Source organism: Tyto alba, unplaced genomic scaffold (genome assembly GCF_018691265.1).
Source record: "Tyto alba isolate M040663 unplaced genomic scaffold, T.alba_DEE_v4.0 Super-Scaffold_42, whole genome shotgun sequence".
In the NCBI taxonomy this organism is placed as follows: domain Eukaryota; kingdom Metazoa; phylum Chordata; class Aves; order Strigiformes; family Tytonidae; genus Tyto; species Tyto alba.
Genome location: NW_024881318.1, coordinates 27,683,922 through 27,709,286, shown reverse-complemented (window position 1 = coordinate 27,709,286; position 25,365 = coordinate 27,683,922). Strand labels below are relative to the sequence as shown.

General features: G+C 37.1%; 1 protein-coding gene across 6 annotated transcripts in view; it reads right to left on the bottom strand.

The window, feature by feature from the left end:
* Positions 1-25,365, bottom strand: part of MAST4 (microtubule associated serine/threonine kinase family member 4) — a 308,421-nt gene that overhangs the window by 42,152 nt on the left and 240,904 nt on the right. For 5 of the 6 annotated variants that reach the window (XM_042804476.1, XM_042804477.1, XM_033009056.1 and 2 more), the window contains 8 exons: positions 22,618-22,638; positions 21,799-21,877; positions 16,636-16,793; positions 14,028-14,103; positions 12,409-12,618; positions 9,495-9,596; positions 5,183-5,315; positions 884-951 (listed from right to left, as the gene is read on the bottom strand). In XM_042804476.1, coding sequence (XP_042660410.1) covers positions 884-951; positions 5,183-5,315; positions 9,495-9,596; positions 12,409-12,618; positions 14,028-14,103; positions 16,636-16,793; positions 21,799-21,877; positions 22,618-22,638 — 847 coding nt within the window. The remainder of the gene's footprint in view (positions 1-883; positions 952-5,182; positions 5,316-9,494; positions 9,597-12,408; positions 12,619-14,027; positions 14,104-16,635; positions 16,794-21,798; positions 21,878-22,617; positions 22,639-25,365) is intronic. The other variant, XM_033009057.2, reaches the window with a different exon arrangement.

Genomic DNA, 25,365 nt, shown 5'->3' with positions numbered 1-25,365 from the left:
CTAGTTAAGGATACCCCATGCTTGTATTTTGAACTCTAGTAACATTTCTAAGTACCTGTGAAGCACCGCTGAATTCCCCATGCATCCCCCAAAATTGTGCTTGTTTTTTCTACCCACTTACACCAAAAATCAACACTAAATTGTTAGAACTCCACCTACTCTGTTGACTGAAATCCAAGGTGTAAGAACAAACTTTTAAAAGTAAGAATTTAAATTGAGAACATTTAAGCCCACAATATTCAGACCAACCAATTTCTCCAAACTGTTTTTCTTTTTCCAAACTGAGTAAGCATCTGACAAATTATTACTGGAAGATATCCATTATTATAGACAAATATTTTCAAACAGATTCAGAAGAACAATGCACAATTTTCCAGATTACAAACTAACTTTCTGAATCCAGGCTTTTTGCTAACTTCCTCATTTCTTCCTTGTCTCTTTACTGGATCTATTCAGAGTCCCTCAATTTCATCATTAGCTGCCTCTGTAAATGAACTATTTAAAAATCTGTTTAAAATATTTTATTTTTTTTATGAAATGGTTTAGAAGTCCTTCTAAAAGAAAAATAAATACCTTAATTAAACAGAAAGCAAGCAGTGGTGGACTCTGTGGTGAAACAATTGCTACACGGTGAACACTTACTTTGTAGAAGCTAAAGATACTGCAATATCTAGGAAAATAGGTAGAAAGTTTTGTTCTAATATTTTTTGTGAAGCTTCTGTCTGCTGAGGACCATAGCATTTGTTTGAGAATTAATCCCTGTTCTTGCCAATCTCCTTACATACACCAGGAGAAAAAATGGGGCAGGGCTGAGGGGAACACAACACATTTATTTTTCCTTGTTCATATTCAGCAAAAGTACCAACATAACAAGAAAACTTACACTCATTGATTCATCTACTTCCAGAGTTTCTGGTGGTCCACTGTCACAGTTAGCTAGCTGAGCTATTTCTGGAAACAAAAATTAGAAACTTCATTTTAAACTACAGCAAACACGAAACTAAATGAAGCACAGAAAACCTGAAGTAACACTTTTCTGCCGTACTTAATAAACACACTGTCCTATCTGTAATACTTTTGAGATAACTTTTAGGGCATTTCCAAGCACATATAAAAAAATCCCACACAGAACATGAAAATGTGCTATTGGATGCCTATGTAATCTTCCACTGAAGAATTCAAACAGCCATGAAGCAATGAAGAGCAATACTGCCATCACTGCTGAGACATAGGAATTCTGAGATCCGTGTGTGATCTGAACATTAAGAGAAAGGCAGCACTAATCTGCTAAAACTCCTGAGGATCTCAGCTGCTGAAGGGTTAATAGTAGGCCCTTGCTGGGCTCCTTCACAGTTTGAGCAAAAAGCTTTTAGATTAGACAGAGATGGACTCCAAATGGTTTGCATCTTCTACACAGAAGTGCTGATATGCCTAACAGAATAAGCTAAAAGCCATTTTCTTAGAAGCTTATCATTTATTGAGTCACTAATATAGACAACTTCTTGGGGAAACGAAGATTTTGGGAGTCTACAACTTGACCTGGTTGTCCCTGTCAGGGTCAACCTATGCTGCAGAGCTCCTAAGTCTCTCCTGTTCTTCTGGGGCCCAGTAACTAAGAATTCATCTGGGTAATAAAAGCTAAACAGGACAGCTGGTAGCTAAAAGACCCTGGGAAGCTTAGTATTACTTTAATCATATACATAGTTAATTATATACTCCACATAGCCAAATATGCACATTTTATCATAATTTATGTGCCAGGGATCAGAGATAAGACCACCTGAAATGTGCGAGATGCATTTTTATCTCAAAACTGTTAAATAAATTTATGAATATGAAAATAATTGAACATTCACATAGAATATCTAAACTGGATTTTTTTCTATGTAATAATGAGTATTACAAGTCAAATTCTGCACAACACTTACTGTAATCATTCAGAGCAGATTAATCACACAGATAATTTTCTGTTGGAATAGCTAAAGATTTAGGGAGTAGCTGTCATTTGTGTTTTGGATAGCGATTACAACATTTGTAAAGTCCAAGAATCAGAACGAATGAAAATGTCACTTCAAAAACCAAACAGAACTTTAAAATGTTAGAGGAGCTAAATCATTACAAAAATTCTGAATATGAACGCAGTAAGCAGTGAAAAATATCAACACTGAGAATAAACAAATTAAAAAAAAAAAAAAAAAGAGAGCCTAAGATAAAATTATATAGGTCAAACTCGAAACTGGAGTGAATTTCCCTGGCAAAAGTCACAGTTTTATGTATGTTGGTTTTTATAATAGAAGCATTGATGAAACCTTTATTGTATGGGTCAGAACCAAGCAAGCTAGAATAATATAATTTTAGTTAAGGCTGATAATGTATTTTTATAAACAGAAAATTAAAATGAGCCATTTTTAAACAGAACTTTTGCAAAATAACCATTATCTGAGAAATACGTATCATTTGCAAGCAGTAGGTAGTAATGGAATGGAACCAAGAGTCAGCTTTTGAAACAGGGAGCTGTGGAACCATTTTGCAATGCCTGAAGAGATTTTTAAAACTCATCTAAACACCATTAAACATCTGCCCTTTTTCTTTCATTGATTTAAACCATTTCTGAAGACTCATGATTCAAAAAGGTAAAGACGGTAATTTAAAAACCATGGGGAAAAATTTCTCCCTGGGGAACTCTTCAGAAATGCAGCCACCAGTCTCTGCTAAGTGATGAATCTGTTGTGGTATTGCTTTCAGTACAGTATAAATTTATCTAGCATTATCTCCAAGTAATGCATGCATCATTTCACTCAAAGAAAGGGCACTTCAGCTATGGCAGCAAACAAAGGAGGTACGTAGAGCAAGGTCTAAAGAAGTAGGTTGCTTTCCTGTGCAGAGCAAGTAAAATCCTTTGCATAAACATTTATGAACATTGCAGACATAATTTAACAGCTTGGTTGAAAATACAGTTCTGTGTTTCAGGATAAGTGGTGTTACTGAGGCGGGTTTTCTTTGTTTCTTTTGAAAGAATTGGTGGTTCTACTACTTACACATTTTAAAATACTTTCTATTTTTGCATACAAGGAATTTAAAGTTCTCAGGAGGATGATCTCCATGAAGTATTTTTTTATAACAGTGAATGCAGTATTTCCAAATAATTGTCTCTGTAAATGATTATATCCAGGGCATAAACCCATAGTGCCATTCTTTTATTTTTTCTTAGGAAATATCCTTATATATAGAAGCACCAATTTAAAACCCAAACCAGATCATTTAAGAAGTCACTGCACAGTGATATATACTGCTTATAAATATCACTTTTTGTAGGGAGGCAGGAAAGCATTAATACGAATCAGATGGCTTAAATTATTTAATCACAAATCTACACACATATTAACCATTAAAATGATACAGAAAATAATTCAGTCACCCAAATTTCCAACTGAATCCAAAAATCAGTAATCCATACATCATACACTCCTCAGTATTTACAGACAAACTACAGAGGCCATTTTTCCTCTCAGAAAAAAACCCAACATATTTAAATCATCCTGAAATGTTTCAAAGTTTACATTATATTCATTAATATTCTATTTATGAAATGTAATTGTAAGATGTGTTGATGAAGTACACTTGCATAAAATTATTTAGTCTGAGAAAATAGTATCCCTTATTTGTATACAGCATTTGTCTCTAGATCTCTCTCAGAAACTGTCTAAAAAAGGTAGTGTCTGATTCTTGACTCACATTGAGGAACACTTTTATCCAAGTGGCCAGAATGATTCAATCAGTAAAATAAGGTTCAAGTGGCAGAACCAGGGTGAATAAATTCTAAACCCTCAACCCACACTCCAAATTAAACCTTGCATGCTTGATCAGTGAAGAATTTATAAATCATCAGTCCAGGCCAGACCAACAGCTCTCCAAATGCAGAAGACATCTCTCCATCTTGCGAAGAATTAAGCTACTTCTTGATTTTTTACAGTACCACATCAAAAACTGTACTTATGTATATTTTCCCAATTTATCTGGTACCCTTGCTGCACTCCAAATCCACGCAAAAAGCAAAGCTGCTTTAATGTATAACTCAGATAAAAGTAATACTAAATTTGGAGAAGAAAATTATTCTGTGAAGATAGAAAGCAGACTAATAATAGGCATAATAGGCTTGACTTCCTTTAAATCTGTTAACATAACATGAGCATCACCTACAACAATATCCAACCTAATTGAATTAGATCTAATCAAATTTCTGACATTATCTGTCAGTGCTGAACTTCACAAGCTGCTGAAGCCAAAGAAAAAGAAGTTTTCTTTTAACACATAATATACTACTCCTTTGATCTGAGGAAATGTTACCTTGCATCATGAGAACTGTCTAAAAAAAAAAGTTTATCACAGTTTTTTGCTATTATTTTGTGTTATCAATTCCCCTCCTAGAGATCTGCCTTGTCCTGGATCATAACACAGAAGACAAGCTAAATGGCACTACCTAGACCCATTTTCCATGATGGCGTTTCTGCCAATTTCTTCCAAATTGCAGGGCTAGCACTGAACACAAGGAACCAATTTCAATTTGTCACCAGTCACAGAACCTGTTCTAAGGATGGAAGAGAAGATAGTCTGGTTAGGAGAAAGAAGCAATTTTAGTTTTCCCAATGCTGTCCTTTAAAAGAAGAAGCAGGCAGACAAAAATTCTGAAATGACAATACCTCCATCGGAAACAAAGCTCTCCCTATAAAAGTCCTCAACATGGACACGTGAGTAACCCAGAAAAATAAATATTTACAGTTTTAACTGGAATGGAAGATACTCTTCTCAGGGACTCTAAGGTTTGGGAGCCTGGGGGTACTGAAAGGCAAACAAAAGCTCAGCCCCGTTTCATTTATACCTATGGCTGGATAACAGTCACCATCAAATTATACCAGTAAATTTCAGCTAGAGCTGAAATAAGAGAGTTGCATTGCCAGGCTGAAAGAAGATGGCTAGTATCATTGACATGGTGTATTTGTGAGTGATATTCACAACAAAAATCTCAGATGGCCTTTTCAGCACCTTTGAGCATTAGCAAATGCTTGTTTTGTTACCATCTTTACTTTGACCCTTTTCTGGTATGCACAGATTATCAGAATGATTAAACACTATGAGAAAGAAGAATCTAGGAACCTACAGCTGGACCAGGAGATGCACTTACCTTCCAGAGGATCTTTATTTAAGCCCAACTGGCTAATAATATACCGAGGGATGTCTGTTTTAATGCCTTGTCCCTCTTTAGCATGGCCTTCAGCAGCTTCCAAAAGATAGTAAAATTCCTCGGGATCAAACTCCTAGAAGAAAAATAATCACCATCATTCTCTCTGCAGGAAGTGAGGTCTTAAAGCCTAACATAAGAACTTCCTTTGCTTCTTCTACTGCAAATATTTGACATTTTCCTTATTAAAAACAATACCTCCTTATTCTATTACTAGTAGTCTATTACTCTATTACAATTCTTATGCAATATAACATGCTGTAAGCATTGAAATTTCATACCATTATTTCAGAGCACTACTTTAGAAGAATAGCAAGTCCTCCACCCTCAAAACTTCCCATAATATCCAGAGTGAAATGACCTATAACCAGCAGCGATAAGATTTCACATACAGAAGATTATCTCCTTGCAGCCATGTGCATATAAAAATCCATTATTGAAATAAAGAAACTATGGAAATATATTGCTCTTCATTTTTACTTCCAAATGAAATTTTGGAGTATTTTTCATCAAAATATATATGCACTATGTTTTATGAAAAATACAATTAAATAAATTATTAACTTTAGAATTAAGCCAAAATTGTAATTTGCTGAAAACATCTGAACTTCATTGATCCTATTGTTCCAAATTTAGAAATGAAACATTCTCCTTTGAGAATGAACTATACTACAACTATCATTTATACCATGGCTAAAAGGCAAGCCTCAAGGATGAACAAAAAAGTCAAAACTCAAACTCCTGCCTATCCCCCAAGTCTCTTGCAAATACATTTATTTTACCACCTTTATAGATGGTAAAAACAGAAAAACATTGAAATGAACAAGGAAGTTTATTAAAAGGTTTGGGGTTTTTTGTGTGTGTGGTTTTGTTTTGTTTTGTTTTAAACAGACTTCCTCTATCTGCCAGGATGAATTCATACATAAACATCTCTCACCTAGTCATCACACTCTTCAAGATATTCATGTCAACCAGAGATCACATCAGGTGAAATGCTTAACAGAGTGAGAGCCAGTCAGAGAACACCGATGTAACAAAATAGACTTTTTGCTGGAGTCAGTTCTGTCAAAGATATCTGCACAATCGAAGCAGACTGATGAGCAAGTTAGCTTCCCTGCTGGTCATTTCTGGCCTGCCATAACTCCTTGGAGCTTTAGTCTCTATGCTGGGTCAGGAAGCTCCTGTCCTGGCTGCTTAGACTACCCAGGACTTGGGAACTCAACATCCCAACCTGGAAGACAGCTTGAAAAATTACACTACGTTTTGGAAGCATCCAAACTGCTGTGGCTACCAAGAGGAGTTGCAGTGCATCTGAAATTAAAAGTCTTTGGAATTTTCAGTCTTGTAGAAACAATCTTAGTTTTTCATTTGTCATGGAACAATTTTTATCATCTCCAGCCTACTCTAAATGATCTACCACAAACCCATGAACTGCCCAAACTCTCTTATTTAGCTCAAAATCTCAGGATGCTGCCAAGTTGTCTAAAATTCTGAACAGTAACTAAGCATTACGTGATGTTTTAGCTTTACTCTCTTCATCTGACATGCTGTCCTCAGCTGTATCTCTTCTATGTTACTCCTTGGCACTGCAGAACAGAATGTGATGATGTGTGCCAAGAATTCATATCTACCTTCATCATGAAAACATCATCATCTCCTTACCTGCTGCAAGTGGCAGATACATAGCTTCTCCTCCACTTGCTAGTAAGTAGAGGTAATTTTAAAACAGATACTTTTATTCATATGGATATGTGTATATATATCATATGGATACGTGTATCTATCTAAATATACACACACATATGCAAATAATGAGAAGCAACAAATTTATTTTCTAAACTTCATTTCCAACTCTGTTTCATTTTCCATGTGCAAATGAAGAAAAAACTTTCAATATTTGGCAATAGCTCTTGGCACATATGAAACTGCCAAAGTTTTATTCATATGATTATTAAGTCAATAAAAAAAGGAATTCACATACCATGAACACCTGAGCCAAAATCACCACTGGAAAACTGGTAACATTACTGCACAGTATCTGAAACTTCTCATGACAAAAGAGCTAGGTTTATTTCCTAGAATGCTTTGAAATTTCTTATAGAGGATTGACTTTTCCATACCTAGTATCTATTTCAGACACATTCTAAAATATCAGCCAATATTATTCAAAAGTTTCCAGTGACGCTGTGGAAAAACAACTATACTGTTTCTGTAAGATTACATGATTCCAGTGACGTTTATAGAGCAGGCTTAACTCTCATGCTTCTTGCATGAGAAATGTGTTGTTTTGTGAAAGTATGACTAAATTTATTCAAGCTACCTGCCTCTGTAGAAATATACTGTGCAGAGTTCTTACATTCCATCTTAAATCTCTTAAAGATATAATCTGAAGTACAAACAGTCTAAGGAAGCTGTGCTGGCTTTCTCTGCAATTGCTGCTCTGAAACTGTCAACTATGAGATAGTCATCTCCCAGTCTCACAACATTGTCCTTCCATTCGCATCAGCAGGCCCTGCAAAAGGAGGGGTATAGGATGCACAGCAGTTCTGATGTGTGATAAGACAATCAAGTAGACTAGGATAAAAACCCAGAGGCAGGAACTGGGAACTAGGTAAATAGAGATCTGGACTAGATAGCTATGAAAACCTAGCATTTAGGGAGAATGAAGTAATAGGCAAATAAATAGGTCACCGGGAGAGAACCCGAAATAAAAAGCTAAAAGACAATGATGATGCTGAGGACAGTGGTAGGTGGGAGAGAGTCAGGAAGCACAGAAGGGAAGAACAAAACATCATAAAGAAGCCACAGTCTGTCAGCCTACAGTATGCAATTATGGGCATTTTTGGATGTGTGATTATAGAGAAGGATGCAGACCAGAGGTAAAACAAGCCATTGTATGAGTAATTGGGTGAAAAGGTGAAGAAAGATTATGTGAACCTGGGAATGCAGGGAAGATCATACTAGATATGGAATGAGCATTTCAGGGTTCAGGGCAAAGTATTAATGCAAGTTTTGATTCAATGGAACAGGCAGGACATGCTAGGGCATCCTCTTTTCTGAAGCCTGCCTTATTTCTTTAAGCATCTCGTTCATGCTGATTCAGAGCCCATACTTTATTTCAGATCCTCCTGAACTGCGAATCATGAACAAACTGCAGCTGGGAACACTGAGACATGGTGTTTCCTAAACAAAACAGAGGCAGCTCAAAATGCCCGTGGGTGAACGAGCCAGGTTGTGGATTAACTGTGCCACAGATGAAGAGACACAGCACAGAGCCAAAATCAGGTTGGAAAGACTTACTATCTCAGATTCAGTGCCATGCAAATGCAGTTATGACACTTTCAGGCATAACTTGAGTGTAGCAGCAGGTTAGTGGCTCCCACATAAGCCTTGCCAGCCTCAAATAGCTGTATGCAGCATCAACACTGTGATCCTGGCATTGGCAAGCAGAGTGGCTCAACAAAGTCAGCCTGGGCTGCCTGCCAGGTCTGTTGGACTCAGGCTGGCTCTTACATGGTATTTAGGTGTCCACGCGGTCCTTCTGAGTACACTGTGTTCTGCAAGGGCTTATTAGTTCCACTGAACAACTGAAGCACACTAGTTCTGTGCGTAGGAGCAACTTCCCGCACCTGAGCCATCCCAGCTCCCACAGCATGGGCAGGCAAAGCAGAAACACACCCACATGGCCCCACACAAGCTAGCCCAGTCTGGCAACATCGGTTCTATGCTGATGCGTAAGTTAACTCTTCTCCTCCCTCTGGTCCCCAGACTCTGACTATCTGTATATCCAGATACACTAATTCCTTTGCTGCTGTTGCTGTCAGATCAGGTAATGCAGAGCTGACTGCAAGCTGCTTATAGCTCTGGCAGCTGTTGAGTGAAACAAAACCGAAACTCGTAAGAACAACAATAGGAAAACCACCAAGCAATTAGGATTCTGGAACAGTCTTCTCAAGGAATAGCGAAGTCTAACAAAGCAACAGAAGAAGCCAACTGGTTTTGAACTGGAGCTTCCTCAGTTGATGAAAGGGATTCTAAACCACAATATTTGCAATAGCAAGGAACCAAACACAACTGTAGCAGGTCCCCGACAGCCTCATGTTCCTAAAAGAAAAGCAGAAGGGATCCCACCAACAATTAATCCATAACCCACTGCTTGACATGTTTCAAAAAAACATTGTAAAGGGCCTTGAATACTAAGCCACAAACCTTCCTATATTAACAAGTGAAAAACCTATTATAAGTATGACCTTACCAAGCATTCCAGTAAGCGAGCTGGACGAGCAATAACTATCAGGATTTTTCGGACTAATTGCTTAATAAATGCCATTTCTCCACTCTCTGATCGCTCTTGAGCCTAAAAGAAAGTGATAATAAAACAAACAGCATTTAAAGCACTACTCGGGAAAGTATATCTGTTATTTGGGACACCTTTGAGGGTTTGAAGCATGTACTTGAGACAAACAGCATGTCAATTTCAAGATGTCAGCAGAAATAAGGATTTGAGCAACTCTAATTTCGAATTGAAATAATCCTATTTGTATAACTGTAACACTTTAAGAACAAAATAAAAGTGCCTACAATGGGAATAATGTCTACTTTTTTTTTTTCCCCCCACTTATACAGTATTATTAATATCTGTTTTGCAAAAGGGACTACATTTCAATACAACATAGTCTCTCTACCTGCACAGCTGTGTTGCAATTTGTTAACAATTTTAGGATGAAATGAAAACTGACCGACATAGTATTATATAAAATAAGCAACATCTATGCCAAATTGATATTGATTTCCTATGGTCACATGTCCTACTAAAATTACAATGATGTGTGTGTATATATATATATATATACACACACTCACATACACACACTCTATGCTTGCAGAGAGGCTCCATATGAAAGATAACTGTAGAACGAAAAACAATGAAAAATTGAATTCTACAAAGATTATAAGAAAGGGGAGAAAATGCTTTAAAAGAAGACATACAGAAAAGGTAATTCTAGAAGATTTGGTAACATTTGCAGTGGTCTGAACTGCACTTCAGATTTCTTTCAAATGTCCCCCTCTAAGAACAGATTATACTATTTAAGGATGCTAATGATTGCAAAGAAACCATATCATTTTCCTTCTGATTAATATATATGAATAGTTCTTCATTCAAATATCAAAGCATTTCTTTGTTCTGAATAGTAGAAACTGTAGACTAAGTTTTTCATCATCTCTTACTTATTCAAACCACAAAGAAAATTAAGAATCCAACATTTAAAAAGTGATTAATATAGACAAATAAGTACTTTTCATATAATATATACCTTATATTTTTCAAGTTAAAAAAAAAAAAAACCTTTGAAAACTATGCTCTTAGCATAAGCACTACAATTTTTAAATTTAAAAAACCCTTGTAAATTTTGTGAACACTCAGGTGTGTATGTGAGTAAAAGACTCAATCCACGTTACATTTAAGAGGGATGAAGCAGGGAAGCATTCAGGTCCACTTGACCTTGACCTCTGAATTATAAAAATGTTGGTTGAACAAAGCTGCTCAAACGTCAAGGAAGTCTTCCCCTAGTTATGCAAAGTAATCACAATGTGCCAAGTAGCAGTAGGAGATGCAGCTTTCTACTGAACGTCACAGCTGGGAATTGAGAACAAAGGAATCACATGAATCCAAAGCACAACTGAGTGCCCAGGACAGAGTTGTGCAAAGAGAAAGTTTTCTTACTGTTATATTATGCTATTAACAGGTATTATGGAGTTGACTCAAAACTTAAGTCTGAATATTTTAAGGCATTATGATTTTGCAGAACAGGAAATTTTCACGTAATAAAGAATTAGCATAATAGATTATGACAAAATGACTATTTTGATTTTTTTTAATAATGCACTGTTTTATATGCAGATTGGAGAATAACTTGCTAGAGTGGGTTTTGGGGGAAGGTATCAAGTGAATAAATGAACATGTACTCTACTTATTACATAGCCATTTTAAGAGATACATTCTTAACAGTGGTTCAGTGAATCTTAGCTTAGACACATTTCCTTGTATTTTGATGTTATCACTAGCATAGCATAATTCATAGTCAGACATCTCCAGTCAACTGGCCAACTCTGCCTGCACTTTGGCATCATAAGAATGTGATTATTTCACAAGGTCACTAGTTCAAACTTCCTTTTGACTATTAAGCAAGCTCTATGTACTTCCTCTGTCTAAAAAACAGGGTTTCAATAATCTAGAAATAAATCACCAGTGTCTTAAGTTTTGCATTGCTTTATGAAGAGAAAAAGTTCAAAATGCAGCAGCTGCAGAAAACCTATTTACTGAATAGAAGTTAACAAAAAAGTTGCACAGGAAAAAAATTAACAACCAAAACCTTTATCAACTGCTCCTACATTAAAAAGAAAGCAGAAGACAAAAATTAAGACAGGCATGGTATCTTCACATCTTAGTTGAAAAATTTCAAGTCCACATCAAATCTGCTGGTCTATCAGATTAACTTTGGCTCATAATGTATTATCAAATCCCACACAAAGAAATGTACATTACATGCTGCACTCATTGTTTTAAAAATGATACATTCATAAACTGCAGTGACTTATGTCAGAGCACATTTATTTTATCAGGTTCCAAGTTATGCTTTATTCATTTAGTTGATTACTCTATGGAAGTTTCAACACTTTCAGAAATAACATTATTTCTGTTAATAAACAGTTTAATTATGAAAGAAATATTATAAATATTTAAATAATGAAGTAACCTCTAGCTGATAGAAAGCTAAGGGTTGCTGTCTGCTTTCTCAGCACAGCAGGCAATTAGTAGGGTTGATAAAGTGGAAAGTGTATATGTTTCCTCATTTATCCACAGTAAATGGAATAGCAAGCCTCTTCATTTAGGGCTTATGCACACACGTCTGTAAGCAATTTATAACTTGCACTGCATGACAAAATGCTGCCGTTACTGAAATCTTTACAACCCATCTATTCCACACTAATACACTAGGATGCCTTATAGTCTTCATAGTGGTCATTATGAAGACTAAAACTGCTATGAATACCACTCTGACAATTATTTGAGTGAACAGTCATGATTATTTCAAGACAACAACTCTTAGGCAAGCAGATGTAAACAATTTTTCAAGCAAACATAACAGTAGTCTCATGGCTCATACCTCCTGTAGCAATTTGTCTAATTTCTGCTGTAATTCAAGGAAGTATCGTGATGTGATGAGGCCCTGCTGGGATTTATCCAAACAATCTCGAGCCAGTTCTGTGATCTGATGGTGGGTAAAACTGAGCACTCCATCTGCCAGGGGAAGGACATTCTCTGGAGAATGATTTGTTATAATGTCCTGAAGCCTCTCTTCCATTTGAGCTGTGGCCTACAGACAAACAGATACATGATATATTGAATCAGCTTTACATGAAGCAGTCTCAAGGCTTATTTCTGACTCTACAACGTTTCTGTTCTGCCTAAGAAGTTACCTAGCTGGAATGTGTCAAATGACTCAAGCAAAAAAGCAAGCAAACAGAAAGGCAAAGTGACAGGTGATATTTCCGCACATTATCAGTCCAGAAAAGCAACGGCCTTATTGTTCTACTACATGGATCCCTCCCTCTGCCACCGGTGATTAACTGCACATTAATATTGTGATGATCACTAAATAGAATTAAAGGAACATCCATGACTAAAATATTAAGTCCAAGTCAAAATAATAAATAATAATAATAATAATAAAGAATGCACGAGTGTCTACCCTGTTGTGCTAGAACTGCAGGTACTACAGACTAGAATATCCTCCTTCCTTTCATACAGGTTATACCATGAAAATATTTCACTGAGCAGAGTTTGAATGAACACTGACTAATTAAAAGCACCACAGGTCCTGCCAGATGTGCCTGCAGGTTGCTAGATTTGTCTCTTTTACAGAACCAACTGTCCGGTTCTCACAAAACTGCAGATGCTTAAAAAACCCCTTAAAGGTATTTTTATTATTAAAAAGTAATACAACAAATCTTAGTTCATACTTCAAACACTGAAATAAGTGTGTCATTCCACACTTCAGATAGTTGCTCAATCACTCAGCAAATCCTGACAAATTTTTCTTCATATTTCTATGAAGAAATATGAAGAAGTTTCTTCTATTTTTCAGGCACTTTTTGGAACAGTATCAGCTTTACCTTATTTTATCTTCCAGGGGTCCTCAAAATCCTTGAAGCAATCAAGAGTGCAGTGCTCCTAGGTATACACCTGCACCCAGGAACTAATTTACATCTCAGACCTCTGGATATGACAGCAATGTGTCCTCATTGGGTATCTCACAGTCAAACCCCCACAAATGTGTACTAACCTTCAAAATTAAAATAAGTATATAACGAGTGTTTGGGAAAAGGAATAAATGCCACTCAAGGAAGGAATCTGCAGCTACATCAGCAGATGCTGCACAAGACTTAGAAACAGAAACAATTTTTTCTTTACTAATTCAGGATACATTTGCCTCAAGTACTCACCACCTATTGAAATGAAATGTACCATCCGTTTCCAATCAGCAGGATATATTACTAGCATGACTCATTTCAAAACCAGTTTGGCAGCTTTGCCAAACGAATGTCCAGTTCTCAGCAGGGATTTTCTTTATTGTGATTTTATCTTTGTAATAGGAGCTTGGTGATGCTTTATGAAAGCCATTACAGGGTTGGATCATTAGTTCCAATAATAAAAACACTGCTTACTTAAAACCTATGTAGCCTATCAATTTAGATACTCGGTATCTCAAATATAATTCATTACCTTTGGGAACCTTTCTTTGTAGACATGGTTCATCATAATTATTTCATTGTCACAGCAGGCAGGAGAACGTCCAGGGCTGCAAGCAAAGCAAGGCAAATTATCCCTTTAAACTTGTCTCAGTATGAACTACAATTAGTTATTATATTTTTGCAGTTTATTTGTAACAAAAAAAAAAATCAACATAGGCTTCACTGAAAAGGTGTCTTGGTTCCTTTCTGCTATTACTGACCAGGCCCTAAAGATTATTTCATGTGCTTGATATCTAACCGCTAACTGTTATTTTATTAGTTTGTAACTACACTTCAGAATACAGGCAGTTTTGCAACAGTTGTGAACATCGGCTTTTCCTCAGAAGGGCAGAGATATATTTAACTATTAATTATCGGCATACTTGCCTCTTTGAAGGTTATATACAATCAAAATAGCAAGACCTGACCAAGAACTCTGTTAGCTGCAAGTGAAAAAGTTGAAAAGAATAAGTTGGTTTTTTTTTTTGACAGATCATTACAAAAAAAAATGAAAACAATCTATTTTCAATCTGACCAGCAGACAGAGGCAGCAACTTCCTACAACTAATGCCATACATATGCACGAGTTCCATCAATGCTGAGGCACTGTGTCCAGAAGAAAAGCATGAGACTTGCAGAAAAACAATCCATAAATGATACCCATGGCCTTGGCTAACCTACAAAACTGCTTTTTGCTATGTTGAGACTCATTCTCCATTATAAATTCCTCTTGAAAAAATCTCCATCTGATTTTCGTGGGTTGGTGACACTGGCCTATTCAGTCTAATCTAAAAGATGCGGAGTAGGAAAAAGACCCCACAAAGGGGATGCTATCCTCTAGGAGTAACTTTATCATAACATGTATATTAGGTGTTTCTTGCATGAGCAGAACTGGCTTTTAGCTTTCTAAAAGGGCAAAACTGAACACTAACATTTATCTCAAGATAGCACAATGGTGGGTCCTTTAACTGATATGGACAAATCCACTGAGGACAGGGTAGGTGCATAATTTCATTGTAACACCTCTGCAGTATAATCCCCTTTCTGAAAATGCTTGGCTCTTGATTTTTCCCTGAAATATTTGTACACATTCTGTGAGTTCAAATGGAAGATTTTAATTTTTAAGTGTGCCCTAGTTTTGGCTGAGATAGAGTTAATTTTCTTCCTAATAGCTAGTAGAGTGCTGTGTTTGGGATTTAGTATGAGAATCATGTTGATAACACACTGATGTTTTAGCTGTTGCTGAGTAGCACTTACTATAGGTTAAGGACGTTTCAGCTTCCCTGCTGTGCCAGCGAGGAGGTGCACAGGGAGCTGGGAGGGAGCACGGCCAGGGCAGCTGACCCGAATGAGCCCAAGGGATATTTATTCCATACCACAGAACATCATGCTCAGTGTATGAACTGGGGGCAGCTGGCTGGGAGGGGGGGATCACTGCTCGGTCAGCAGGTGCTGAGCAATTGCATTATGCATCACTCGTCTTTTCTTGGGTTTTATTTCTCTCTCTCCTTTTGCCCTTATTATTATAATAACTATTATTATTACTACTATTTTATTTCATTAAATTGTTCTTATCTCAACCTACAAGTTTTACTTTTTCAAATTCTCCTCCCCATCCCACAGGGTGGGAGGACTGAGCAAGTAGCTGCATGGTACTTAGTTGCCAGCTGGGGTTAAAACACAACAGTGTTAAAAGCATAACAGAAATTGAAAAAAAAAAAAAAGATGTGGCAATAAGTACAATACAGTTTCAATCTGTAATCTTCTAATGAAGAAATGGGATTTTTTTTATTAGTAATCATTGTGGAGTTTCATGTAGGTAGCAACTACATTTGTCACAACAGTCTACACAGATTTTAAAATAAAATAATCAAAACCAGAGTTAAATATATTGCATTAAAATACTCATTCCTTAAGATCTGTACACCTGTGAAATTACCTTAAAACTTTTGAAAGGATCCGTATGACAATTAGAAATATACTACTTCCTGTTTTTTTTCCCCTTCCAGTTCTTGAAAACTTATCCATAACATTTTTCTGAGTTTTCTAAACCCAAGCTATTCTGACAGTTTAGAACTGATCTTGGATAAAACACATATTACACAAGCAGCCACTACAAATGAAATGCAGAGGCCTCGTCCTTGGAAAACAAGAAACTGAAGTTCATCTTCATTAAACAAAATAAGTGAGTGCATACACCCCAGCCTGCTCATTTGTTCACATTTCTTGCCATATAGTCTGAGGATACAAACACATTTTGAATTACTTTTGCAAGTAAAGACTTTATTCTGTGAACAGCTTGAACTCTGAAAGAGAATCAGTGCTACAGTCAGATCAATGATGACTAGCTCATCAAGACAGTTCATGCAGGTTAGTTGCCTTCATTAAGACCTAGCTTACAATGGTAACTACTGAAGTAAGCCATGATCAAAACCAGAAGCAAAAATTTGAAAGTATTTGCAATTCAGCCTCAGATGTGTATTTCTTGTACTATACTTCAATGATTTCAAAAACAGTGAATACCCCCAGTGTACAAAACCACGATGCTCCAGAATATGTGAATTTAGATCCAACCCCTATTTCTAGACAGACAAACTCACCTGAGACTTCGGGACCGAGGGCGCATTGCAGTGGTCATGCACCTGTTATCACTGGCAATGCTCTCAGTGGTACAGAAATGCTTAGACAAAAAATGTAGTTCGTCAGGTGTTGGTTGGTATGGTAACTGGTGTAGCTTCTCTTGGGATGAGCAGGATGACTACAAGAGCAGAAGAGAACACAAGCTTCGATCAGAGTGAAAAAACACTTTCAAGACCATATTCAGTGGTCATGAACAAAGCCATTTAGTTTAAAAATTATAGTTACTGTTTCCCATGCCTGACTAGCAATTGAAAGAAGAAAATAAATAATTAGTCTCAATGAGCTAAATATAGAGTAAGTACAAAAAAACTACTTCAGTCCCAGAAGAAAGAGCCACAGGATTTAAAAAGTTCAAATTTCCTCTAGGGCAAAGATGACACCTAATGTCAATAACACACAATTACACGTACAAATAGTAAAAATGGGGTCTGCTTAAAATTAATTGAGTAGGACAGTATAAGTATGATAACTGTAACATACAACTTATTGCCACCACAAATTGTAAATCTACATAATGAAGGTACCTTATTATCCATATTTAAGACACTATTGATGCTTTTTAAAATAAAATTAAATATAATCTGAATTACTGCTAGAACAATTCATATCCTATTTTCTTATAAAACTCTGTACATTCAAAATGAAGTGAAAGAACTTATATACATTTATCAAGACAGGTTCTATAGCTGACAAGAGTGAAAGGGATTACACTGAAACCATCCACTAAGTATAAAATTGGAAGATACAGACAGGTATGAAATTGGAATAACTACCCTTACACAATTGCATGTATAAAGCTGCACTACATAAAGCAGTGAAGATGACCACACTATCATATTTTACGCTTCCTTTTTTGCAGCGTGGCTAGCTACCTGAGCCATGATAAAGGTTTGCAGGTAGAACTTTGAAACTACTTCCCTGAGCCTGTAAAGAACACATACATAGTTCAATGCATCCAGCCTTGCTAATCTGGATGACGAACGTAGACAGAGAGATGCTCTACTCTTTCTGGTACCAAAACTAGTTTCCAAGGTAGCTCGTTCACAAATACCCTTGTATGACTGCACAAAGCTGTCTGGTATCATGCAGACATTCCCTTTATTTTACCTGTGGAGGGGAAGAAGTCCAAAAATTTCTAAATCTTTCTGGAGCTCGTCAGACTCCAGCTGGCATTTTCAAGAAAGCAAGTTTCTTCTATATGTCAATCTTCATGTGCACATTATTGTTCTTATTTGTCTTCTCATATAGGATACTAAGGCCCCTGCCTGGCTGCTCTTTTACTGGAGGCCAACACAGTAAGAGCTTCTTTGCTATATCATCCCTAGTGAGGGAAATCAATACACTTTCATACCATACAGACATTGCCATACATTGCTAAGTTCAGAAGGTAATATCCAGGCTGGTAAAGCACAGGAACTGGACAGTCTTCATAATTTCCTGGCAGTTTGTGTGGTAAAGGCTGGATATATCCTAATTCCTAGGAACTCAAGAAAAGATCACTCATCACACTGGATCTCATGAAGTCATCTCTTAAAAGCAAAAAAGAAGAAAATCCACGGGGAAAGTTTAGCTCATGTAGGATTGGCCTACAGGGGAAGGCTGCATCGCATCGGAACAAGTTAAAGTTGGCAAGAATGCATTACCTTGCTTTGCTGTAGGCTAAGAAGCACACATACCACAAATTTACCACAGTTCACATGATAGGTAGTGACTTGTCGAGTCACAGTAACTCATGAAATTCAGCCTTAGCACAGTACCATGCATAATTCAGCACACAGAACAGATAAGTTCTTTCTTATTCTCACACTATGGCAGCTAGTTGATGTCAACCCACAGCCACATTCCATAAAGTAGAAGATACTCTAGCATAGGGAAATTTGCCAATATAAACCATCACAGATAGTTATTTCTATAAAATCAATCTCCCTCTTCAGCTACAGGGGATGCTGGGAAGATCAGGAAGACCATAACCAGTATCACACTTTTTCTCATAAAAGGTGTCACAGAGTCTAGATCCAAGAGGATTAAAGCGAGAATCTTTCTTCCACTAGCAACTCTCAGTCGTATCTGGGCTATCACAGGCACAGAGTGAGTTTTCTTGGAGGTCTGAATTCTGATCTCTGTACAAATCCAAATTCTCATAGGAAAACTCTTTAAAAATAGATCTCCTGGCATTCTAGAAGAGCTGCTTGAAAAAATCACGTAAGATTTAACATTTTTTTAATATGCGCAACCACAGTGCATCACAGCAACACAAATTGTTCTTCCAACACCAGAAAGGCAAATTTGTAGCCAATACCAGCTAATGTAGCCCCAAAGTCTCCTCCTCCTCTCCTTAACCTACTTCCTCAACCAAATAAGCTTCCAAGAATACAATCTACTGGTAAAAATATACAACTGAGTGTTCTTTCACTTTATCATTTTTATAGGCTCGGTCTTCTAGAAACTCACATCATCTAAACTGCATCTCATAACTGGCAAGATCTTACCCAACTTGGCTAGAATATAACACACCAAGAATTTCTTTTAAATCAAATACACTTAAGGAGATACTTTCATTTAATTTCAACTTTGTTTTGAGAATGGGTATATGTGGTACTTGAACCACTTCTAAACCCATGAGCTTCCATTAAATTGGTAACTCCATCAATCCCTTCACTTTCAATATTAAAAAAAGAAAAAACAGGCTAACAAGAAATGGTGAGCTACACTCATAAGTATAATCATGATTTATCACAGACCCTTCTGCCTCTGCTTGGGCTTTCAGTTGCTTGCAAAGATCAAAGTTCTGCCTTATTGTGATGTGCAAATACTGTTTCTGGTCTCCAGCTGATACATCTCTGGACTAACGTGAATCTTACTTATCCAGCACTGAAAAGGGAGTGTTCTGTATTTACACTTAGGCTACTGTGTGTGAAGTGGTCTCTCCTTGCTTCTTCGAATTTGTAAGAACATGGAGGAGGTTGAATATTGCTAGCTGTTTCATATGTTGAAAAAGTACATGAAATCAATTAGATGAGCACACTTCCAGTTTTAATTTTCTCATTCATGTGTAACAACCAGTGGGTTAAAAAAGAAAGTGAAAAGCATCTCTACTGAGAAGCAAAGAAATAGTGGCTGCATTTAAAATTCAGAGGTTGTCCCAGTGCTTTTGCAGGGCTCATCAGCAGTAGAGGATGTTTGAGGGAAAAATAAAAAACAACAAAGTGACCAAAAGAAATATATGACACGAACACTCAACTGATGGTTTCTTCAACAAAATTCAAACTTACTTATTGGAAAACAGGTTTCTTTCCATAAGTCAGAAACTGTTTGTTCTATGACAGGGAAGACATCTATTTTAATACTTATATGATGTGTTCTAGTCAGGAAATATCAATGGAGAACTCAACAACAGTCTATTACGGAAGTTAAGATATCCAAATCCATAAATGACAGTGCTATATTTTCTCGTAAGAAATGCAAAAATTATGTAAAACTGATCCACATGCCATGATGCATACAGTTGTTAGTAAACTTAAGTGGGAAAGAAGTGTAAGAACTAGAATTACCTTTTTAAAATGGAATATACCAAAGAAAAAAGCCTGAGTATGGACTGAAAATTAAAACTGTGTTTTGGTATGTTTCTGACAGAGATTTTCATTTCCCTTCTAGCACAAGCCTGTTTCTCCTAATAACGATGGTGTTGCTATGGCAGTTACTTATCTGACATAACCCTCTTACATCAATATATTTTAAGAGAAGAGCATGGAATATTTGATCTAGTTCCAAGAAGAGGTGTACAAACATGCACTGTGGAAAACAGTTAGGAAATTAATGTGAAACCAAGCAAGTTGCTTGGCAAGAGTAAGGTCTACACAGGAAGGAAAGCATAGGTCAGAAAAATCAGTGCTGCTGAGGAACAGTTCTTAAAATACACGAAATCCCTCAGCCTGGTTTGAAGTCAGCAAGAATTGACTTGACTTTCCAGAAGTCTTTGTGGACAAAAATAAAGTAAGAGTTGATCGTAACATAAAATGGTCATGTTTCATCAGTGTACAGGATGTGGAACTCAACTATTTCACAAGAGAAACAGAACACATCCAAGGGAAGAGAAAGCTTACTTAAATTGACAAAGAAACATTATTTTTAAAAATCAGGTATCAGGTGTCCAGTAGTATGTATCATTCATAAAACAGTACTTTTTTTAATGATACAATCCTAAAGGTAAAAACCAAGATTCATGATACAAAACTAGTTTTGAAGAGTCATAGCTGGATCTACAAGGACAAAGCTCTTTACTGCAGAAGATCTAACGTAACTGTCAAAATGCCAACTATTTGCTATTTCCAAAGCAGGCTTCCTCCACAGTTCTAGCTCCCTAGTCTTTCAGGTGTGGCTATCACAACAGACAGCCTAGTTCCAGGTTCTAACATGACCCAGAGCTTCCTCTCCAGTATAGAGCTGTGCAAAATGTGCAGAAGTACAGATTCATACTTTTCCTGCTGCCTAGCTCCATTGAAGCAGGATCTCATGCACTGCCATGGTACACAACACAAGTCAGATGGTACAGGCGTGGCAGGAGGGCTGATACATAACAGGATAAATATGTCTAAGTTGTTAATTTTTGCCTGATCTTGTATCCCAAAGGATTCTTCTATTTTAATTATAGCCATCTAAAATGCTAAGTATCTAACCTATTATAGGTTAGATGCACTAACAGCTCACTATTGCTGAAGAAAAAAGACGGGCAAATGTCTGTGATTCATCCCATCTTAAGATAGTAGTCTAACTTAGGATGGATGAGTCATGTCATAGGGTGCTACTCTTTCTTTCTGTTATGAAGGGAGCCTCACTTAAAAATGGATAGCTAGCTACCATATGGTTAAAATAAGGCAATATGTCTCCCCTTCTACTGCCCCACAGATCAAAAGGGGGCAGTTAAACACTACTCACTGCCAACATCTCTAGGCAAAGAACACATTGCCTAAAATTTTATTCTATTTCCGTGAAGTAAAGCAGTTTTGTATCCCATATTAATTCAAAGTCTGCCAACAGTAACAAAATCTACACTGCCTTCTCCTAAGAGAAGGAAGCTACATTTGAGAAGAGAAATCTAGCACCACAGCAAAGTGGATACTTACAGAAACAGTTGAGCTGGGTGTATTTGTACCATAGCCAGAAGAAGGGAGAGAAGCCAAAGACCAGCGACGACCATCAGTCCTGTTGTGAAACCAAGGTTAGTCAAATGAACATTTCAGTATCCTAATACAGAAACATCTGTGGAAGTATTACTGTATAAAACTGCATTCCAAAATAATGACAAACAGGGTTTTTAATAGAGTAAACTCTCACAGGGTGCCACAATAAACAATCATTCAGCAAAGATGACTTAGGCTTACAAATTTATTCTTTTTTTTTTAGTGTGTTTTCTAGTTAAAAATCTAGGAGATGAAACAACTAGGAAGTGAATGAACAGCTCCACATAAATGGCGTCTCAATAATACACACAGAATGGACCAAAGGGATTCTTCATAACTCTCAAGTCCATCAGATGAACATTAATGAGAAGCAAATTAAAAACTTGTGAACAAATGCAAGCCACAATGCTCTGAACCACAGACTAACCACCACAGTCTGCTTGAAGTACAAGGATAGCGCTTATCTAAAGTGACATCAGTGCAGGATACCAGCAAAATAGCAGGTTAATGTCAAATAAGCGCAAGAAATGATTAGGTAAAATCAAACTTGTTAAATGTTAGATATGTAAATCAGAAAAAACAATTCTGCAGCAAAATCATGCTCACTCAGAAGAAAAAAAAAATCATAACCAAACCCAATTTTCGTTCTTCACTGCTTCAGGCGAGCTACACACAGACAACATGGAACTTGAACATTCAGAGCAACAAACCAAAAAACAACTATGGGAGCAGTGTTTGGATTTTTGAGGAGGTAACATTTACCTGTCATTTCGGTGCCCATGACTGGAGTACAATTGTATCAAATGTGTTGAAAAAAGCAAAATAATACATAAATAACAAAACAGGACAAGTTTTTATTAACAAACAGTATGATACTGAGGGGGAGGAGAAAGGAGAATTGAAGCTCTGTTTTACAGCCAGTACAAAGATCATCACTCAAGTCTGATTACACCAGTATAATTCCATAAAGGATAACTGAAGTCATGCGAAATCAAGAACCTTAAACCTCTTGATAGAACTTCCCTACCCTTCTAGCTGTCTAAAGAACCCTTGCTTCTCTCCATTCTAACACCTTATTTCCTACTCCCATATATCCACCCATAAGCTAAAACCCAAGTCTGAGGGAGGCAGTGTGAGAAAAGAAACTACAGTACATAATTAGTGTTAAAATATAAAGAGGACATGTGTTAGAGGAACTGTGACTATCAAAAACTAAGCTCATGGAAAAAACTTTCTCCTCCTCCATAATTTTTAATTAATTAATTCCCCTTCCTTATCCCCTTCCCCCAGGTATGCATGAGCTACCTCCAGATGAATGTACAATTCCAAAATGAACTTTCTCTTCATTTTGGCTCAGATGCACAAGTTGAAAGAACAAGATCTTGGAAGGTATTTAAACATGGGCAAGACCCACATATTCTGCAGCTGTGAGACAGAAAGTACTTCCCTACTGAATAACTCATCTTGAACAGGGCTCCTGCATCACACAGCAACTGTTACACAGAAGGGCTACTGAGGGCGGGGATGGGGTATCATGGAAAGTTACCTGGGAAGCAAAGCTGGTAGAATAGGAGGCATCCATAAGAGAAGAAGGGAAAAACGAGTAGCAAGCCCCTACAGCATTTTCCCCTGGACGCTCATATACCACTTGTCCCTGTCCTACAGTGCGGTCCTACCCACTTCCCAGGAGCTCTGGAAGGCAGGATCTGTCGCTTACCCATGGGCTTGTAGAGATGCTGGATTTGTCTGTACCAGCAGAAGAGGCCTAAGCAGTGACTGCCAGAGGCACAGGCTATTCCTGGGCATTGACCACCCCATCAGGTGTGGGCAGAGGAAGGTGATACTCTTGCTCATTGCGGAGGGGCCCGGGGAAGGCTGCCTCCAGCCCAGCGCACCGGCTGGCAGCGTGGCAGAGGGTCACCTTTCTGCTGCAGCTCCCTTTGCTGCTGCCACTGCGTGTTGTGGCCAGCAGCTGATGAGACAGGGCTACACTGGGAAGCCCTCCTTTTTCACAGAAGGCTTCCAAACTATTTCCTTTGCCTTTCCCTCCCTTCCTCACACTTCTCCAGCTTTCCAGTATCCCTGCTAGCTGGAGGGCAGTGGATGGAAAAGGAATATCCACACACCTATACCACATAGCGCCTGCTCCTTCAGCTTGGTCTGTCACACATACAGACACGCTGTCCTTCCTTTCCTTTGTATCATCATTGAATTTACAAGGTATCACAGAAAAGGCATAAAGTCAGAAGTCTGAGAACAGCTCTCAACTAATCACAGATCACTTTACTACCAAAATGCATCCCATCATTTTCACTATAAACATTGAACAAAATCAATGTCCATAGAAAATTGCTCTAAATAAGTTTCTTGAATCCCACTGAAGTGGTGAAATATTTTGAAATCACAGAAACTTCTTGTGTTAGCATTCCTTTAATTAAAGAATTTATTTAGAACCCATTATAGGGCTTTAAAAATGGTCAAAATCCAAATGAAACATAGGTAAACAAATCCATTTTTTCCTCCTGAATTTTAAGGTTTGCAAAAACATAATGATTTAAACTTTCTGATGATTAGGGGTGGGAAAGGAAAACCACTTCCTGCCTGCTGTACTTCTAAGTAATGCTTGGTCTTTCACATCTGCTTTTTCCATTATAAGCTATTTCTAGTTTTAATGAATCTTTCTAAAAATATTTTCACAAACAAATGTAATGTATAGATAGCTTTCCTTTTTTTAAAGACACTATAAAGAATAAGTAGGTTCAAAAGAAATATTCAACTATAAGGTGTTGATTAAAAAGTGGCATCATATGCTATTAGAAAAATTGACAAGCTCTGCTGTCACAGCTGAACTGGATTCAGAGAAAAGGAGTACACAAGTAAAGCTTTCTCCCCTTTGCAGCTTTTAAAAAGAGCTAAGCCATTTCCTCACTCTTCCTCTTAAAAGCTTGCATGTGCTACTTTACTAAACTCCCAAGATAAAGGAAGTAGAACTATAGCAGTAAGTGTTGTCTCATTGCAAATACAGCAGTTACATGCCTGGCACTGCTTAATAAAAAAGAAAGCCACAGCATTCAAATTTCATTTTTTGTGTGTATACTCTTGGGTCAAGATATAAAATCTGCCTACACTCCCAGGCTTAAGAGTTAATGAACATGTTATTTGAGGTATGTTGACAAGGTGTTAATTGATAGGGAACCAAACTGGCACAAACAGGCAGTCTCCCATGACATGCTATCAACTTTGGTTATGGTTCATTTAATAATAATTTACTTCATATATCACTTAAATTCACTTTAGACCCTCAAAAATTCTATTAACATTGATTAATCCTCATAACACTTCTATGACAGAGCTGACTGTCTCAGTGATACAGACAGTAAAAGTAGACAAGGTCAGGTATTAAAGGTATGGTGACAGTATTGCTGCTGCCAGTAAAAATTGGGCCCTGAACTCAGGACCTCTGTAATAGTGCTCTTATAAGCAATGCACTTCTTATAATGCTAAGAAAAA